The sequence below is a fragment of the Astatotilapia calliptera genome, chromosome 1 (genome assembly GCF_900246225.1).
Source record: "Astatotilapia calliptera chromosome 1, fAstCal1.2, whole genome shotgun sequence".
NCBI lineage: Eukaryota > Metazoa > Chordata > Actinopteri > Cichliformes > Cichlidae > Astatotilapia > Astatotilapia calliptera.
In genome coordinates this window covers 17,077,056-17,095,176 of record NC_039302.1, presented here as the reverse complement: position 1 = coordinate 17,095,176, position 18,121 = coordinate 17,077,056, and the positions used below count along the sequence as shown (strand labels likewise).

Sequence of the window (18,121 nt, the reverse complement as noted above, 5' to 3'; positions counted from 1 at the left end):
TAACCTTCTGTTTCTTTTTAGCCTTTTGTGTACAGCGCTTTGTGATTGGCTGTCTATGAAAAGCGCTTAACAAATAAACTTTACTTACTTACTAAAAGAGGCTTCAGACTTCAGTTAGAGTAAGAGCTTGCTGAATACATAGTATAAAAATAACACAATGACCCTCTTTCTTTCTGTCTTTCTTTCTGTTTAGCATCAACAGGAATCATATGTGATGTCGAGCAAACGAGTTTGCAACCCAAATTAATGCAAAGAACCACAAACCAGACTCCTGGTGAGGGCACCAAGTTAGAAGAAGATATCCAAAAAGTTATTGATCAAATCCACTCTCTATCTAATGGAGATACACGCAGCTTCAGCTCCTCTACCACCAGAGCCGGTTTTGACTTAACCACATATTATGGTGCCCTGATGAACTTGTACAATATTTTTCAGCCACTGCTGAGAGAAAACTTCTTAGATGATCTTCCCAAAATAACAATTTGCATTCTGTCCGGGAGACAGGACTGTGGACTGGAGGCAGAGCTGACAAAGACGGTGTCTCTGGAGTTAGCGAAACCACTGCTGACTTTTTTGACAACTCTGAGGTCACAGACATGCTCTTCACTGACCACTGATGAAGAGTCAGGCAGCTTCTTCAGGACCTACCTCAGGATGGGGGATTCAGCAGCGTTAAGTGGTTTCCAAGAAACATTTATAAATATACTGTCGAGTCTCTCTCTCTCTAAAAACTTAATAAATGTGTTAGGTGGACTCATAGATGCAACAGTAACATACACCTTAAGGTTTGTGGCATTATTTATCCAAGTACCAATGGACTACACCAGAATAGCTTTACAGTTTGGAATAAAAGTCCCAGTTTTAGATGAAAAGGAGACCTGTCAACAAGGTAAAGCATTTAAAAAAATACTTCTATTGTTATATTATGTAATTTTTTTGTATTCCAGAAATTATTATTATGAATTCTTCTACAGTTTTATGCTAATTAGATTTCCTGTGTGTTCTCTAGGAGACCTCCAGCAGCTCATTATGTGGTGAGTCATTAGTAAAATTTGCATAAACTTCATCTTTAAGCTGCCCTGTGGAGCTTTTTAACTACATCAGCACCACAGGGCAATGCTTTTCCTTCTTTACAAAACAAGGTTGCTGATAAAGCAGGAAGAATTACTGCTGTGAGTCGTATATTAATCCTTTGAAAGTGCCGGCTGGACACATTATGTAAGTGTTTTATACCTCAGTTAAAATTGTCCACAAGATGGATGTAGACACTAAACTAGTAAAGCCGCACTAGATCTTTTTACCATGACTTTACCATACCAGTCAGGCACAACATTATGACCACTAACAGGTGGAACGAATAACACCAATGATTTTTTTTATATTATATTTGATGTATAAAATGTACAATAATAATTAACTTCCTGTTTTGTTCAGGGGAATTAAGAACAATGTGAGCTGGTCTTTGAGTACATCACTGATCGATATCCTCCTGGACATCTTCCTCCCTCAAGATCAGTCAGCATTTATGCATCCAGGACCTGAATGCCAGACTCCTCCCAGTGCTCCCTCCCAACGCAGCATTTCATATGCTGAAAACAGCACTATGAATTATTACGACACCCTGTGTGATAGCTACAATCTGGCCACCATCAACGACACAATGTGTGCTGAGATCCTCTCAAATTCAGGAGTAGAGTCTTCCACGCATGTGGTCACGTTTTGCGAGGCTCTAAGCTCCCTCAGCTCCAACCAAATGAAGAATGTGTGGAGCAACATGTGTTATGTTATTCAAACACTGGCTTCTCCACTTGTTAGCAGGTCATCTGACTGCAGTTTTGACAACGCAAGGCCGGCCCCTGCCGCCACCCCTCTCACTAAACCTCGTCGAGTTGCCAGGGAAGCCTCCAACCTCAGACAACTTGCGTGCAACTATAACGACTGGTTGCAAAATAATGTGGACCCTGTCCTTGTGTCACTGTGCAGTGACAATGAACGTGTGGAGTTTGTGAAGCAGGTCTGTAGCGATGCTGTATTGATGCGGAAGCTGCTATCTGAAAAGATGAACAGCTGGTTGTACGGATACTGCGCTAACTCCTCTGCAGACTACATGGTCAGTGAGTTCTGCCAGTATGGCCAGTGGCTTAACAAGTTCACAAACATGGTGGATACCTCCCTGCTGGCGTTCTGCATGAGCCTCGACAGTGTCAGACTGACCAACCTCATCTGTGAGAACACTGGCTTCTTTATGTTTGTAATGTCTAACCCTGAACATTTTCAGTTCATGCCTAACTGCACAAACGTACCTCCTCCACTGCCAATCCCTGGCTTGGATACGCAGTTAGATTTTTGTCACTACTCTGAGTGGCATGAGGTGGAAATTACCAATGATCTTTTGACAATGTGCATCCTCTTCGACCAGAGCGGTTTCACTAAAAAGGTTTGCTCTAATGCAACATTTTTGGATAACCTTCTTCTTAGCACACAAAATACCTGGCTTGAGGAACACTGCCGCACCTCTCTTAGCTTTCCACACCCCGAGCCTACAGAGGCCTTCAACATTGGAATGTGGTGTGACTACAATACGTGGGGAGAACGACAGGTGGACGATTCTGTGATCGGACTTTGTTGGCAGAATGATCAGAGTGCTTTTCAGAAGAGTGTCTGCTGCAAGCAGTCTGTGTTGGAAAAGCTGCTGCAAAATCCTCTGAACAAATGGCTTACATCAGTCTGCACAGACATGGAGGAAATAACCGTACCACCTCAGGTGGGTGTTTTACCTGGCAAGAATGAACATATAAAATCTAATTAACAAGCACAAAAAAGAAAGAACTGTTATTTTAAGCCTTATGTAGTAAAATAAGCCTGCATGAGTCTCTTATAAACAAAATCATCCCATTATATCCCAAAGTCTGAACATTTCTGTTCTGAAATCTGAACCTATATATTCTTATCCACTAGTGCATTTTGTATCTTTACAGAAAAAAAAAATAAACTAAAGATAACAGCATTAATTGCATATACAACAGTAAAGCCATTTTCTAACTGTTGACTTTTTATTCTCATGTTGTGTTCACCATAAATGGTCCTGTAGGTGTGCAAGTACTCTGACTGGACGCGTCCCATCATTGTGGACATGACTGAGGTGGCTCTCTGTGCTGAGATGGACCAACTTAACTTTACCTCCAGAGTCTGTGCCAATAATACAGTCCTACAAAACCTGTTGGCCAATCAGGACAACACCTGGCTAATACAGCACTGTGCCAACTACTCAAAAGACCCAGGGACATCTCCTAATAAAAGTGTGGAAGGCGTGACTAAACAGTGTCAATACTCCAGCTGGATCACATCTCCACCAGATGCTGCACTCCTGGCTCTATGCTGGGAGAATGATCAGACCAATTTTTTCTTATCCATTTGCCCTAATGACGGTCTTCTCCTGTTTCTGTCCCGTGAGCCGTGGAGCCAGTGGGTGAACAGGATGTGTACCACCTACACCACCTATACCAATGCCACCACCACCAACAACAATAGCAACAACAACACTAGCACCACTACGGACCCTAATTTTTGCCTAGCAAGAAATCTGGTGAAGGAGTTCAACTGGAGCTGCCCTACCATCTTCGCTTCAGCCTGTCAGCCGTGTGCCACTCAGAATATGGTCCTGCAGACAGTAGTGCGCTGTTGGGTGGACAGTGTGCGGTCCAAGATGGTGGATCTGCTGACTCCACCTGTGGCTAGAGCATTGGAGCAAGCAGTCAGCACCACTGTGGTTGTCCTGTTATCCCTGGAGGAGGTTCAGATCACCCAGTGGCATGTCACTGAGACAATACGACCAAGTGTGCTAAAATCTGTGATCAACTATTTCAAGTTGGAGGACAACTCTGACAACAAGAGAGTCTTGCTACAGTGTTTTGGGGTAAGTGGTTCTTTCATGCACTCGTGTGGATTATGAGTAGTGTAGTAGTAGATACTCAGTAGTGGAACAAGTAGACAGACCAAAGGTTTAGAAATGCTCAAAAAACCTTCTTTGCATTTTGCTCATGTTAATGTATTACAGTTGGTGATATATACGATTTTTCTGTTTTTTGTGAAGCTGGTAAAAGCAGCTCCACAAGAACAAGAACTACTGTGTATTACCTCCACAAATGTTGTACTGACAACATGTGGGCCTTTGGACCTTTGACGTCTTCTTTGAGGTCAAATAAGGTCACCTTTAAAAATATACTTAAAACGTTGGTGTGTTGGTGGTTCTTGGTGTCTGGGGCTGGGTGCTCATGTATGTACTGGCTCACTCCTGGTGGCTGATTGGCGGGGCCTGGTGCCTGTGGCCCAGCTGGGCCCCTTCCGGGGGTGGGGTGCCCTCAGGCCTCTGGGCCTGAGGCTTGGTCCTCTCTGGCACAGCTGGCTGCTGGCAGAGCCTGCGGGCACGTCACTGCAACCCCCTCTGGCCTCTGCTCCGTGGCTGCTGGGTGACCTCTCGTTTGGGGCTCTACTCAGCTCTTCCCAGGAGGGTGGCACGGTTGCCCCTGTGGTGGTCCTCCTTGGGTCCTCGTACTCTGGGGCCTCTGGATGTCTGGGGCCTGGATCTCCTCCATACCTGCTTCATGCCCTAGGGGACGGGGCTATGGCTCCCCACACTCCCTAGCAGATCGTCACATGGAGAAACCTTTGGAATACAAGCATGCTGATCCACACAGGTGTACACACGGATGTTCACAGACACAAACGACACCTTTCTTGGCTGATACCTCAAAGCACATTGTGCGCTGTCGATCTTGTGTACTGCACAATAACATGTAATATTTAGTATCTACTGTTATCTAACAGTAACAATGATCCCAAACACATAAAAACACACTTTGATAGAAAAAAATCCCTATAAAAAAAACCTCATAAAAAATGAGGTGTGGCAAAGCCCAGTGCTAATCCTGTACTATGTTGATTTCTGCAACTATTTTTATTGTCATATTATTGAATTGTCATTATTACATTGATCTGTTATCTATGTAGAGTTTTTGGTGGTTTGAGATAATTTGCTGTGCTCTGTTTTGCTTTGAGGCTCAGCGAGAGTCTGTTAGTCAATGAGAGCTGATCGAGTATATTTTAGCACCTTTCTCGGAAATTTACTCTGCAGGTTAATCAGAGCGTAGTGTGAGTAGAGATTCACCTCATCTTTTATTCAGAAAGACTCAATCTGTTTCTGTGTAGTTCCGTTCATTGGCTTTATCATTCATCTAATTATTCATCATATCACTTACCATTAGCGTCATTTGACCTTCAGTGTACAGCCGGCCTACAGCTGGTGTCCAGTTACACTTCTGTCACTGATATCCAGATGATGAGTCTCTTCCTCTGGGTGTTAATCTCTCCTGGCTCACAACTGATTTGACACTTACAATAATGTGTCAAAGGGGACAATTGTATTATATGTGTCTGATGCTCCTTCTATAAGGTGCTATTATAACTGCATATTTCCCTTCTGTAGACGGTGCTAAGCAGACTGCTGCAGACGGGAAGAAACCTGCAGAACACTGACGAAATGCTTCTCATTAAGGTAAGATATGTTGTATAATAATACTAATGCGAATTGCCACAATATCCAGTATGTGTTTATTGCTCGCATTCTTTCCACATGTGCAGGCGTACTTCAATTTATCGCCGAGCAGCCTGAGGCCAGTGCTCAAAGAAGCTCACAATCATACCATCAGACTCATCCTTCAGTACTACGCCAGTGTCAAAGACACACTGCAGGTGAATAAGACCACCACCACCACATCCGCCTTTTAATTTCCCTTCCCAGAAGTCTTAGTTGTCAGTTCATCTGTTGTATCTCTTTGAGGCACAGTTTTCTCGCTGACATTGTTTTCTTCCGTTTGCTAGTTGCCCAATGAGTACCTGTCCACCATGGTGTCAGAGATACTGCAGACTCACCTGGTAAAAGATGTTACTCTTTTCCCTGAGCTCGCTCCAATGCTGACTAAAGCCAGCCCAGCTGACATCCAAGCTTTGCCTCCCTGGCAGAACAACATCAATGTGTAAGTGATGGAGCTTCTTTACTAATGAGCCCACTACTCATGCATCTAAGCATTATTATTTTCGGAACTTACCACATGTCCCGTGTGAGGGATTAAAACGGTGTCTCTGGTTCCTGAAAGGCTAACATTTTTCATTTTGTTCTTGTGATTATCTTGGAAGTAGGACATATTTTGCTGCACATAATTTTAAACCAAAACTATGAGTTTTGACTCTAATTGTGGCTATGTTGAACCCTTACAATAGTATGTCCACAGACGGCCATTTTATCAGGTACAAATTTGCAGGTCTTGATTGGACCTCCTTTAGAACGACGCCATAGATTCAACAATGTGCTGGAAACCTCCCGCAGAGATTTTAGTCCTTATTAATATGATAATGTCACATAGTTCCTGCAGATTACATTGGCTGCAGATTATGTTTGGCTGCACATCCATGATGTGACTCTCCTGTTTTACCACACATGAAAGGCGTTTTACTGGATTGCGGCCAAAGTGTGCTGACAAAATGTTCCTCGCACCATTACACCACCACCACCATGGTGACCTTACCATCTCAGCAGAACTTAAGACTTATCAGTCCTATCTTCTATTGTCTAATTTTGGAGAGCCCATGTAAATTGCGGCCTCAGTTTCCTGTTTGTAGGCAACTTTAGAGGGACTCCTTTGCTGCTATGCTTCATTTAGAGTCACATAAATCGTCTTTTTCCCTCCTTCTAATGCTGGGTTTGAACTTCAGCTGGTCATTCTGACCAGGCTTACATGCCTAAATGTGCTGAGCTGTCCATTTACATGAAGAAGCAGCTGAACATGTGAGGCTATTAAAGTGGCTCCTGAGTCAATAATCAATCAATCAATCAATCAATCTTTATTTATAAAGCACTTTTCATACAGAGAAAATGTAGCACAAAGTGCTTTACATAGTTAAAAGCAGCCCACCCCACCCTCCAACTCACTCCCCACACTCTCAATACACATATATCCCCCCACCCACACACACATACACACACGCGCACACTTAAAGAGTAAAAATTGGGCTGGGCTCGCATGAGCCAAGTGAGGAAACATTATAACAGAGAGCCGTCTGCACCGGGAGCCGGTCACAGACCGCAGCCTCCAGGCTGGGCACACAGCAGGAGGGAGGCAAAGGAGCCCCCCAGCCAGGCTGAGAGGACCCAAGAGACCCAGCAGCCACGGTCAATAACAGCCCCGGTGCAGAGAGCGCCCTCCGAGGAAACACTGGAGATATGACGCAATACAATATATATAGGGTAAAATGATAAAATAAATAAGAACAGGATACAATATAAATAGAAATAGAATAAGAAGATTAAAAAATGAATAAGAATAAAATCAAACAAATATTAGGTAAATCCTAAATTAATAATAGAATAACAGGATAGAATAAATAAGCATAAAATAAATAAACGCTAAGTAAAAGCTAAATTAAAAAGGTGGGTCTTGAGCCTGTTCTTAAAAACATGTACGTTCTCTGCGGCCCTGAGCTCCTCCGGCAGGCTGTTCCACAGACGAGGACCATACCACTGAAAAGCTGCCTCTCCGTGAGTATGTGTCCTGACTTTAGGGACAATTAAAAGGCCAGTACCAGAGGACCTCAGGGTCCGCGAGGGTTCGTATGGTAAAAGCAGATCTGAGAGATAAGAAGGCCCAAGACCATTAAGACATTTAAAAACCAGTAAAAGAACTTTAAAATCGATCCTGAAACACACGGGGAGCCAGTGCAGCGATTCTAAAACCGGTGTAATGTGGGCCCGCCCTCATTACACCTCATTATGCTAAGAAAGATAGCATAATAGGTGTGAAATTTAAAAGCATCCATTCTCATTTTCAGGTTAGGATGAGGTGCTTTTACTCAAAGAGATGGAAAATGGGTCATGCTTTGTATCATTTTACTTTGCTCATTGCTGAACATTCACTGAGATTCATTTCAATATATTTTTCTTCCCTGAGAAAATGCCTCTGGGATCTGAATGAAGTCAGAAGTGAAATGATGCGTTGCCATGCAGAGTCCAGAGCATCCATTATACATTGTAAATAATGTAATGCAAGCTGGTTCTCAGAGTTATCTTAATCCAGATAACGCTTGTTTTCTTTGTTGCAGTTGTTTTCCAGTTTCTCACTTTGGAAAATCATTTTCTTGCTGTAAGAAATTTGCATCTTAAATATGTACCTGTTGGCCATGGATATTTAACCTAATATATAATAATGAGACTGGAAAAAAAGGGGAAATGGTTTTAGAATGAATTTAATCATTAGGCTGCTATTATACTTTGATTTTTATATGACTTAAACTTAAGAGATTTGAAGTCTCTGATAGACTGTTAATGAGCTTTAGGCTTGTTCAGGCCTTTTTGTACCTTTGTAAGAATTTTAATATTTATTCTAAGTCAAGCTAAATTTAATGATGCCTGCCAGTACTATACTATATGCAGTAATTCAAAGAAGGTCACATATAAATAAGTTTATTGTTATTATTTTTTAACTTTTCAGCAGAAAGTTCAAACAAACCATATTATTTTAATGTTTTTGCTCCAGTCGGGACAAAATTAATGAAATCTTAAAGAGCATGACCCCGGACCAGCAGCAGGCCTTTGGATTGTGGTACAGCAAAGCATTGTCCCCCTCCAGCATCACCAGAGGTCAACAGTCGCTCATCAAGGACACAGGAAACCTGATCGCCTACCTGCCCTTCCAGAACTTCCAACACCTCTCAGCTGCTCAGGTAACGGCCCTCTGAGCTCTGACACCTGGCAGGGAAACTTGAGAAGCAAGCAGCTAGTTGGATCGGCCCCAGGGCAGAACACAGCCACTTGTCACACGCTGGTCAAAAGAAAGCACAGACTCATCTGTCTCTGTCACTACTGTGGGTTTTATTCTAGGGGCCAGTGTTCAATAAGTAATATTGGGAAAACATGAATTAGGAATGAGCATGGCTACTGATATTTCAATACTGAAGTAAGAATAAATAAAAGGAATTGTTTCAAACTTTACAAAACAAAATGAGAAAACTCCCCCACAAATTGACATTTTACACTTTATGTTTTGTGTGACTTTCTTAAAAGTTTTGAGTTTGTTAACTTTTTAGCATTAGATGTGCACAAATGTGTTATGCTATAGAGGCAAGGAAGTAAAGAAACATATACCTTTCCAAAGGTTTTACTATAATTTACCTTGGATGGTTTGCACTGCTAATAAATACAACATATAAACAAATATTACCTTCCATTTAGTCTGAATTAAAAAAGCATGGGCAAAGGGGAAACATACATGTTTGTCTTTCAGCTAATCCTTGTTTAAAGTGCACAGCATGCAGTCTTTTTATCCTCAAATTTTACACTGTACTGTTTTTTTCTTTCCTTGTCACTATATTGCAAAATGTATTGGCCCATTTTTAATACTTAATTGTGATATGTCACTTTTGTAATGCTTTCATCGGCAGCTACTTGATGGGCTGGATGTGTTGCAGAGAAACACCCTCACTCCACTAAAGCAGGAATTTGTAGCACGCAACCTCATCAGCACCTACAGGAACCTAACAGCTCAGGACTTTTCCAGGTTTGGAATGACTATAGGAAGGCATTTCCAACATTTTCCATCCATGTTTTCTTTTTGTAATCATAGATAAAACCTGACAGAACACAATGTGTTGATGCATGCTTAATAATCCAGGAATAGAAATAAATCCCCCAAAAGTTTCAGCTGTATGCAGCATTTTCAGCAAGGGAAACATTTCTTTATCTCATCCAAGTGAAATCGCTGAAGAAGTTCTGGGACAACAGTAATTAGTTTTGATGTAATGTTGCTGGATGGTCTTTTTTAGGTGCATTTGAACCTTTTATTTTATTAATATAACTTAATAGTTTGTCATATATACAATCTACTTGCTTGACTTCCAATCCTCATAACTAAATTTGCTTTATTTAAAAAAAGTATCACCTACACACAATATTAAAATTTCAAGGTTTGTTGTAAAGTTTTTTTTTTAATTATTTGACAGCATGTGTACTGATTAGTTAGAAATGCCTTGATTTCTTTAGGTTATAGAAACCTTTAAAAATGACACAAAAACCTTTAAAATAATCAATCAAACCAATTAAAAAACTAAGATCTTTCTTTCTTTCTTAAAATTAAATACATGTAATATTTTGGCAGGTGTTTCCTGTGAGTGTGTTGTTGAAACATTGCTTTGTGATTTCAGGCTGGGTAGTATCGCATGCCTGGCAGACCCAGATGATCTCTATGTTTATAAAGGCACCGAGGCTTTCAGTGTGATCCGCGAGAGTATTATGAGCTGCACACGTAAAGGACTCCGTTTGCCAAGTGACCTGGTAGGAACAGAACTCATGTGCAGTTCCTTCACTGTTTTTTTAAATGTATACTTTCATGTAATAATTGCTCTTTTTGTTTGTCTTAACTTTGTTGGCAGGTTTTCAATATTTTACTGAACACCACCGAGCTGCAGGTCCCGTCTGCAGTCCCTGCTGAGCGCCTGGCAGAGATCGCGCTCCTCCTGCCCTCGCTAGGCGTGACTTTCCTGCAGGGTCTCTCCACGTCTCAGCTGCTTTCTGTCCTCCCCACCCTGAACTCTATTCCATTCAGTCCTGCACAGGTAGAGGAGTAAATTAAACCTGAAATCTATACCAGAAGCTGGTAACCACAGTCATCATCTGTAATTGGTGTAATTTCCTTTCTTACTAGCAAATTGACTCTTTTCTTTCCAAGGCCCGGTTTCAGTGAGTGTACAATCATGTGTTGGCAGTAGATGGTTGGATTGCGTAGCAGCTGGTGGGAGTTTTATATCTTAGGAACAGCTGACAGCCTGGCAGCCTGTCTCAGCACTGGTGACAGGCCTCATGAAGAACAGACCTAAGCTTTACTTCATCCTCTGCTCTCATCTGAACTGAGGCCTTTTGCGTTTTCCTCAGCCTCACAGCTGTTGGTTTCATATGTCTTTAAGGAGTCTTGCAGAGAAGTAACATCTTCAAAGCTACACATAGTTTGTGCCATTTCGACCGAAACGGTTGTGTGAACAAGTGTTACTAAACCCCACAAGACTTTCATATTTTAGGAAACGGTGAATTTAACCAACATGTTGACGAGGTGTTTGAATGATTACTTGTTTTGTTTTTAATGTTTCAGGCAGCTGTAATAGTAGACAAGCTGTCTTCAGTCAATGGAGTAAGTTTTGGAAACTCATCACAGTGAAGTGAGTTCAGTTATTGTCTCTGTATTTTTGGGCCTTACACTTACATCATCATCATCTCTCTCCCGGCTGCCCAGTTTATCCCAGACCGGCTGGGGGAGCTCGGCTCTCTCATTGTAGGAGTGAAGACAGAGACCTTGCTGATGCTTACATCTGATAAACTGCTCTCAACCCTTGTTGCTATTTCGCAGCACACACAAGGTCTCTGTCTGCTTGACAGAAAAGGCCTCCTCCTCCCTCCACAAGCCAATGCTATAGCCACCAAACTATGGGTAAAACACACACACACACACACACACACACACACACACACACACACACACACACACACACACACACACACACACACACACACACACACACACACACACACACACACACTAAATGCCACAGTTTAATTTGAAGAAACAGGGATCTTTGGGCTCAAATCAAGGGGTTCAAAATGTGGGTTTACATGAGGGTGATGGACAGCTTGACAGATGAGGTCTGGAAACTGTGATGTTTGCAGATTACATTGTGATCTATCGTGAGAGTAGGGAGCAGGAGGAAGAGAGTCTGGAGAGGTATCCACTGGAGAAAAGAGGAACGAAAGTTAGTAAGAGTTTAAATACCTGGACAGTGCACAAGCGAGGTGAGTGCAGCCAGGGTGGAGCTGGTGGAGATAAGTATTGAGGGGTTATTTGTGACAGAAGGAAGCAGCAAGCGTGAAAGGGAAGGTTTACAAGATGGCAGTGAGAACTGCTGATGTACGGTTTGTCTATAGCTGTACTAATAAATAAAAACACAGGAGGCTGAGATAAAGATGGCAGAGTTGAAGATGCTTAGATCTTCATTGGTAGTGACCAGAATGGACAAGATTAGAAATAAGTACATATGAGGGACAGCTCAGGTTAAGCATGTTGGACAAAAAGTTAGAGAGGCAAGGCTGAGATGGTTTGGACACGTGCAGAGGAGGGAAAGTGGATATACTGGCCAAAAGATGTCAGGCAGGAGGAAAAAGGGAAGAACACAGAGAAGATTCATGGTAGTGGAGGGAGACGTGGAGAACGCTGGTGTGACAGAGGAGAATGCTAGGGATGGGGTGAGATGGAGGCAGTGGCACCTCCTAAAGAGAGCAGCTGAAAGAAGAAGAATGCATCTGTGTCGAGCACCTGCTGCAACGCTTTGTGTTATCTTTACTGTGTTTAGGGCTTCCCAGAGGTGGTCACCTGGTTGAACGATGTAGCTCCTTTGCTCGGCTGCACACCACTAATCAGTGTTCTTCCAAGGAAACGTCTACTTGTGAACAGCCTCTCCAATACATCTACAAAACCCTGGAACACGCAGCAGGTATCACAACAGCGCACATCTGTGACATTAGCGCCTGCTTTGCATTACCGCAGAGTGGTAAACAGCTCGGCTTGAATAAATATAAAAGAAAGTTTATGAGTGAAACATTATTAGGAATTCAAAACGGGGAAAGGAAGAGGAAGAAAAGGGTAGGAAGTTTACATCTTTATGCGCTGTACCAACACTTCCGGTATATGAATACGTAAAAGCTTCTCACAGTGAAGCAGGGAGTTCTCTGTTGTGTTTTGATCTCTTCATGCTTCCTCTTATTGGATATGCTTCCTCTCTGTTGTGAGGTGTGCATGACGCTATCTCGATTAGCTGCTAAATTATTAAGTGAAGAATGGCATCATCAGCGACACTGTGAATGGATCAGCCTCTGAATGCAACCGATCATGCAAACCTGCACGCTACCACTACAACGCCAACACTTTTCCACTTTCTTCCCCAGGCTAGAGGAATTTTCAGAGAGGTTCTTGATACTAATCCAAATCTGATCAAACAACATTTCTTGTAAGTACACTTAATCTGACAGACAGATGAACATGCAATCATAGCAATTATTTTCTTGTCTGTTTTCAAAATATATGAACCCCTTTGATGGTTGATGCTCTTATTTTCCAGCAATTTTGCAGCTTTATAAATTAACTATTGCGCATCTATTGACTCTAGGAGTCTGGGAACGCTGGGGCAGGGTGTGAGCTGTGCTGTCTTAAGAGATCGTTTTCAGGCAAATCGGTCACCTTCTTCAGCGAGAAGCATCCTGGCCTTGCTCAGGCAGCAGCCTGGTCTTCTTCACACCTCACTGGTAATTACACATCAATTAATTCCTGACATTTAAGATATTTACGTTAATTCAAGGATCATTAATGTGTGACTTCTATTATGTGTCTGTTGTTCTGGACAGAAAAACTGTATAATCGAGGTGCTCTATCAGTTTGAGTTCTTCTTTGAACTGCTTGAAGATCTTGGAGTTGAAATTGCACTTTCAATGCCGTAAGTCCAAAGCTGGCATTATAGTTACTGCAGAAAAACTTTAATATCCATAAGATTTGCATGCCTTTAGTGAAAAATGAGTATGTGTGCAATGCAGCAGACCCTTGTGTACTCTTTGCCCTGAAACAAAACTTTGGATTGTTTTGGTCTTGTGTGTCTTGCAGGGTGAGTGCCATAAAAAGGTTTTCCACAGATATGATGAACAGTCTCAGGAGGATGATTATAGCAGGACCGCATCACTTTCTCCTGCTGTCCCGAACAAAGCAGCTGCTGCTGGTTGATAAAATGGCGCAGAGGTTGGTAAGTAGAGCCTGATTTCCCAGTGGCCCTTTTCTGAGGTTCAATGGAAAAGAAGCTACCAAAAGAAGACAAAAATGATAACAGTTATCTGGATTTATTCTTGTGTTTGTCTTAAAATATAATCTGAGCTTCTTCCAAGTTTTAGCTAAGACCAAAAACACCGTTAAAATTAGCAACTGTCAAACATTTACAAACAGCGGAAAAGTAAGGTGGAAGTTTAAATATTCATCCATCATCAGTTAGGAACATAAGAACTGCACAGTACTCGGTACTCACCACAAAAATGAGCACCTTGCTAAGATAACACACATCAAAAAAAGGCTCATCAGTGTTTCTTATAGGTTCATTTCAGTGTGGACGTCTGTGAGATCAAGTTCAGTAGATCAGATTAGTTTGGAGTCCACACCTCACCCCCATACAGATACTGTTGAAGGATCTCAAGAGTGTATGACACTTTTTAAAGTCTGATCTGCAGGTATCAGTTTGTTTAACGTTACTTCTGCCATAAAAGGTGCCAACAGTTATTAAATCCACTAGCATGTTGAATTTTGAATGTATGCAAGCAAAAAGGTTTTTATTAAAGAGTATACACTGCTTCTGAGTTTTTGTTAAATAAATAATGACATGGTGTAATATGTCATGTGTTGTGTAATCTCAGGTTGTAAGACATGGTTAAAAGCTAGTTAACTTTTAACCATGTCCTAATAAGTAAAACCTTAGAATTGCATTTTGCAGACTTGCAGAGTGTGTACTTTCTTTTTACCATGAGCATAGATGAAATGTTAGAATTGAGATAATCAGGATTTACCAAAGAGTTAATAAATAGTTTTTCTCTGCCAGCTTTTAGTTAGTACGCTTTTCTTGTTTCCCATGTCTCTTGAAATATCCTATTTTTTATTTATATATTTTTTTGTGCTTTATTTCCAGGGCATGTATACAGGCGTGTTCACGGAGGAGGAGTTCCGTTTGCTTGACATCATGGCACCGTTTGTGGTAGATGAGGTTTTTATTCAGGTGGACCGCAGGTTCTTCATTCAAAATCTGGATTTCCTCCATGGGCTCTGCTACAGCAGCACCAAGATGGAAATCGTGGCTCGTATTCTCCAAGAGCCTGCTGCCTTTGGGTAACATTACCACAAACCGAACTGTCTGCTGAAAGGAGATACAGTGTTATTCAACATTTATTCAACAAGTGATTCTCAGGAAAACAGCAAGACTGAGCAGCTGTGTGAGCTGTAAAATAAATAAATAAATAAAATTAACATAAAGATCTGAAATGATAACATGTTACATAGAAAGGTTAAATTGGTCCTTAGGTTAAATGAGAAATAATGACAAGAAACAGTATTTAAGAACCCTTTCTGTGGGCAGCTCCTCTTTAGGTCACAAGTTTAGAAACACATATATGCTAATCCACATTTTGTCTTTTGGCCCGCTTGTTTCCTATCAGTCCCAACCAGCCGCAGCAGATGGCTTCCCCTTTCCTGAGCCTGGTTCTGCCGGAAGTTTCTTCCTGTTAAAAGGGAGTTTTTCCTTCCCACTGTCACCTCACTTCTTAAGGAGTCCTCTGATTGTCAGAGTTTTCTCTGTGTTATTTTCCTTATAATTGATCTTACAATACAAAACACCTTGAATTGACTGTTTTCATTTGGTGTTATATAAACAAGAATACATTAAATTGAATTAATCACAAAAATAATTATAATATTTTGTGTGGCGACTGAGCTCAACTGCTGAAAACTGACATTAAGGTATATAATTAATTAATTTCTGGCATTTCTACAGCATCATTAGCAGTTGAGGTGTAGGATTAAGATGACTAAATATCTTTGCATTCCCTGTAAAGTCACTTACCCAGCCTACGCTAAGCTTCAGCTGAAAGCCCCCATGATGTTAAAGCACTGATAAATTTGATCATTTATTTATAGCTCAGTGATGATGAGCCGATTCCCTTCACTTATGTTGATATGCACTGCTCTTTTTATATAGATTTGTATTATTAACGTTGTATTAAATTGGATAACTAATATAATATTAATATTCCCAAACAATCTAACTGTAGTTTCATCACTCCACAGTTGGTCTGGGTGTTTTTTTTGGCATGTCAACCTTTGTTGTGATCATACGTTTAGAGTTCACATCATTTTTCCAAGCTACATTGTTACAGTAGAAATTATATATTCATTGTGAAAAGGAAGAATGCAATGAGGTCTGTGTTAATCATTGAACTAGACTATTTGTTCATAAGTGTAAGTTAGATGTGACCATTTTAGGAATGAATTTTAAAAAACTGTAGTTCACTTACTTTTTCTTGCACTGTATTTATTATGTTTTTCCACGTCAACTGCATCACATATATACTAAATGGGTGAGAATTTCAAGAATGTGAATGTATCCATAGAATATTTAGTTCACAGAGGCATGAATTAATCAACAAACTCCAACGCAGCAGTTTTTAGAAGTTGGCCTTGTAAGGATGTTTCTTTTACAGTTTTTATAGGTTTTAAAATGAAAATGAAGTTATATGAAATTTATTTTCTAAACTTTCCACTGATAGAGGCTTTGCACACAACCTGAGATAAAAGGAACAATGATAGCATGATCTTGTCTCCCCCTCATAGCCCAGTGGAGAACTGGGACCAGACAACACTCAGTCAGGTGGACCGCTTTCTCTTCTTCCTGCCTCAAGACAAACTGCAGCAGATTTCCCTGGTAAGTTTATTGCTGCACTTCTTTCAGTATTTAATACTTAATATCTGAACCCAGAGCCTGAATAGTTCCCCATATTATTATTACTTTTTTCAAAGTGCAACACATTCGCTGAGTGTCCAGAAGTCCACAGTGGAGCTTTGTGTCAGAACTTGATCCAATGACATGTTAAGTCAGAGCCTGTAAAGAAATCTCTCGGGTGTCACATCTCCAAAAGGTGTCAAGATCAGGTGATGAGGTTGCTGTCTTCCTGTAACCCATTCAAATGTGCGTGTTGCTGTCTGTGTCTGTGTGCCCGCAGGCATTGATGACTGTGGAGCGAATAGAGAAGCTGTTCATGAGCCACCATCAGTGGGAACGTGGGGACATCGGGATGCTGTGTTCAGATGAGACTGAGAGGAAGACCATTTTTGAAAGGCAGCAGTTTGTTCTGCAGTTTTTCCTGGGCTTCCTTAAACTAAATTCTCAGTCATGTAAGCCTTACTTTGGTTTCTCTTACAATAACCTTGTATGGTTTTCATCAAATTTGGTGGGATTAAGAATTTCTTCAGTGAATGTAGCATTCTCTGCTGCCTTTGAAGTGTCACAAGACATGACATGGACCCATGCAAGGGCTCTAGGGAGGAAGAGGTTCATATCAGTCTACAGAAAGCAGACTAGTTTAGTTAGCTTATGTTAGCATATACTCTTGAAAAAAGGTGAAACAGCCGGCGAAGATTTTTTAGTTCTGCAAAGAGCACTTTCAATTTTAATAACTTCAAGTAAAAAAAAGACATTTTAATTATGTGCAAAGGTGTTTCACGATCAACAGTCAAGTTGCCAAACAGTGAGGGGACATCCACTGTAAAATGTATGCGGCTAAAGAAGGAAAAACTGGATTGATTACAGTGAATGTTGCATTTTTTTGGAAATCAAGGTCCTGAAGTCTAGAGAAAGAGAAATTTAGAAATTTCAGTATCGTAAATCCTTCTTTCATTGAGCTGGCATTTCTAATTTTCATGGGCTAAAAGCCATAATTAATAATAATCAGTTTAACCAAAAAAAATAATCAAACAAACACTTTCTCAATAGTTCACTTCCCACATAATTAATATAGAATATATGAAAGTTAGCCTTGTTTAATTAAAGTAGGAAATTAGGAAAAAATCATCCACCTTTTCTTTCAACTTTTTATGCTATATAAAGTCTATATACTCTGTTATGCAGTCATATAGAGGGGAGGCGGGGGGGGAGGATTATTGGTAGGCAAACAGCATATTGAATGAAAAATAGGCAGTGGGGTAGTTAATATAGCTTTGTGATGCTCTCTAATTAGTATGAATAACGTAGTTAAGTTAGTGAGTGAATTGGAAATACAGAATGATAATGTTTATTTTTTATTTATTATCCAATCACGTGACCAGGCTTGATGAAAAAAAACGTTTTATCGCCTCTAAGTAAAGACTGGAAAATGAACTGAAACAGTGGTCCAAAAAAAAAACAACAAGTTATTAACCCAACCATTGTTTTGGATGGAATTGTTATCCTTCTA

General features: G+C 40.8%; 2 protein-coding genes across 2 annotated transcripts in view; both read left to right on the top strand.

Annotated features, from left to right (window-relative positions):
• Positions 1–662: 662 nt before the first annotated feature.
• On the top strand, positions 663–2,289 carry LOC113028942 (uncharacterized). The gene is made up of 4 exons (XM_026179471.1): positions 663–889; positions 1,010–1,034; positions 1,435–2,225; positions 2,279–2,289. Exons 1-4 carry the CDS (start codon positions 814–816, stop codon positions 2,287–2,289), a joined length of 903 nt encoding a protein of 300 aa, XP_026035256.1. The 5' UTR covers positions 663–813.
• A 419-nt stretch (positions 2,290–2,708) lies between these two features.
• Positions 2,709–18,121, top strand: part of strc1 (stereocilin 1) — a 48,779-nt gene continuing 33,366 nt past the window's right edge. Inside the window, exons 1-19 of the mRNA XM_026166692.1 lie at positions 2,709–2,764; positions 3,092–3,916; positions 5,486–5,554; positions 5,641–5,751; positions 5,881–6,035; positions 8,589–8,775; positions 9,493–9,608; positions 10,252–10,381; positions 10,480–10,662; positions 11,193–11,231; positions 11,334–11,528; positions 12,445–12,585; positions 13,037–13,098; positions 13,258–13,393; positions 13,493–13,581; positions 13,746–13,881; positions 14,809–15,005; positions 16,503–16,593; positions 16,892–17,063. Coding sequence (XP_026022477.1) covers positions 2,738–2,764; positions 3,092–3,916; positions 5,486–5,554; positions 5,641–5,751; positions 5,881–6,035; positions 8,589–8,775; positions 9,493–9,608; positions 10,252–10,381; positions 10,480–10,662; positions 11,193–11,231; positions 11,334–11,528; positions 12,445–12,585; positions 13,037–13,098; positions 13,258–13,393; positions 13,493–13,581; positions 13,746–13,881; positions 14,809–15,005; positions 16,503–16,593; positions 16,892–17,063 — 3,061 coding nt within the window. The 5' untranslated portion in view covers positions 2,709–2,737. The remainder of the gene's footprint in view (positions 2,765–3,091; positions 3,917–5,485; positions 5,555–5,640; positions 5,752–5,880; positions 6,036–8,588; positions 8,776–9,492; positions 9,609–10,251; positions 10,382–10,479; positions 10,663–11,192; positions 11,232–11,333; positions 11,529–12,444; positions 12,586–13,036; positions 13,099–13,257; positions 13,394–13,492; positions 13,582–13,745; positions 13,882–14,808; positions 15,006–16,502; positions 16,594–16,891; positions 17,064–18,121) is intronic.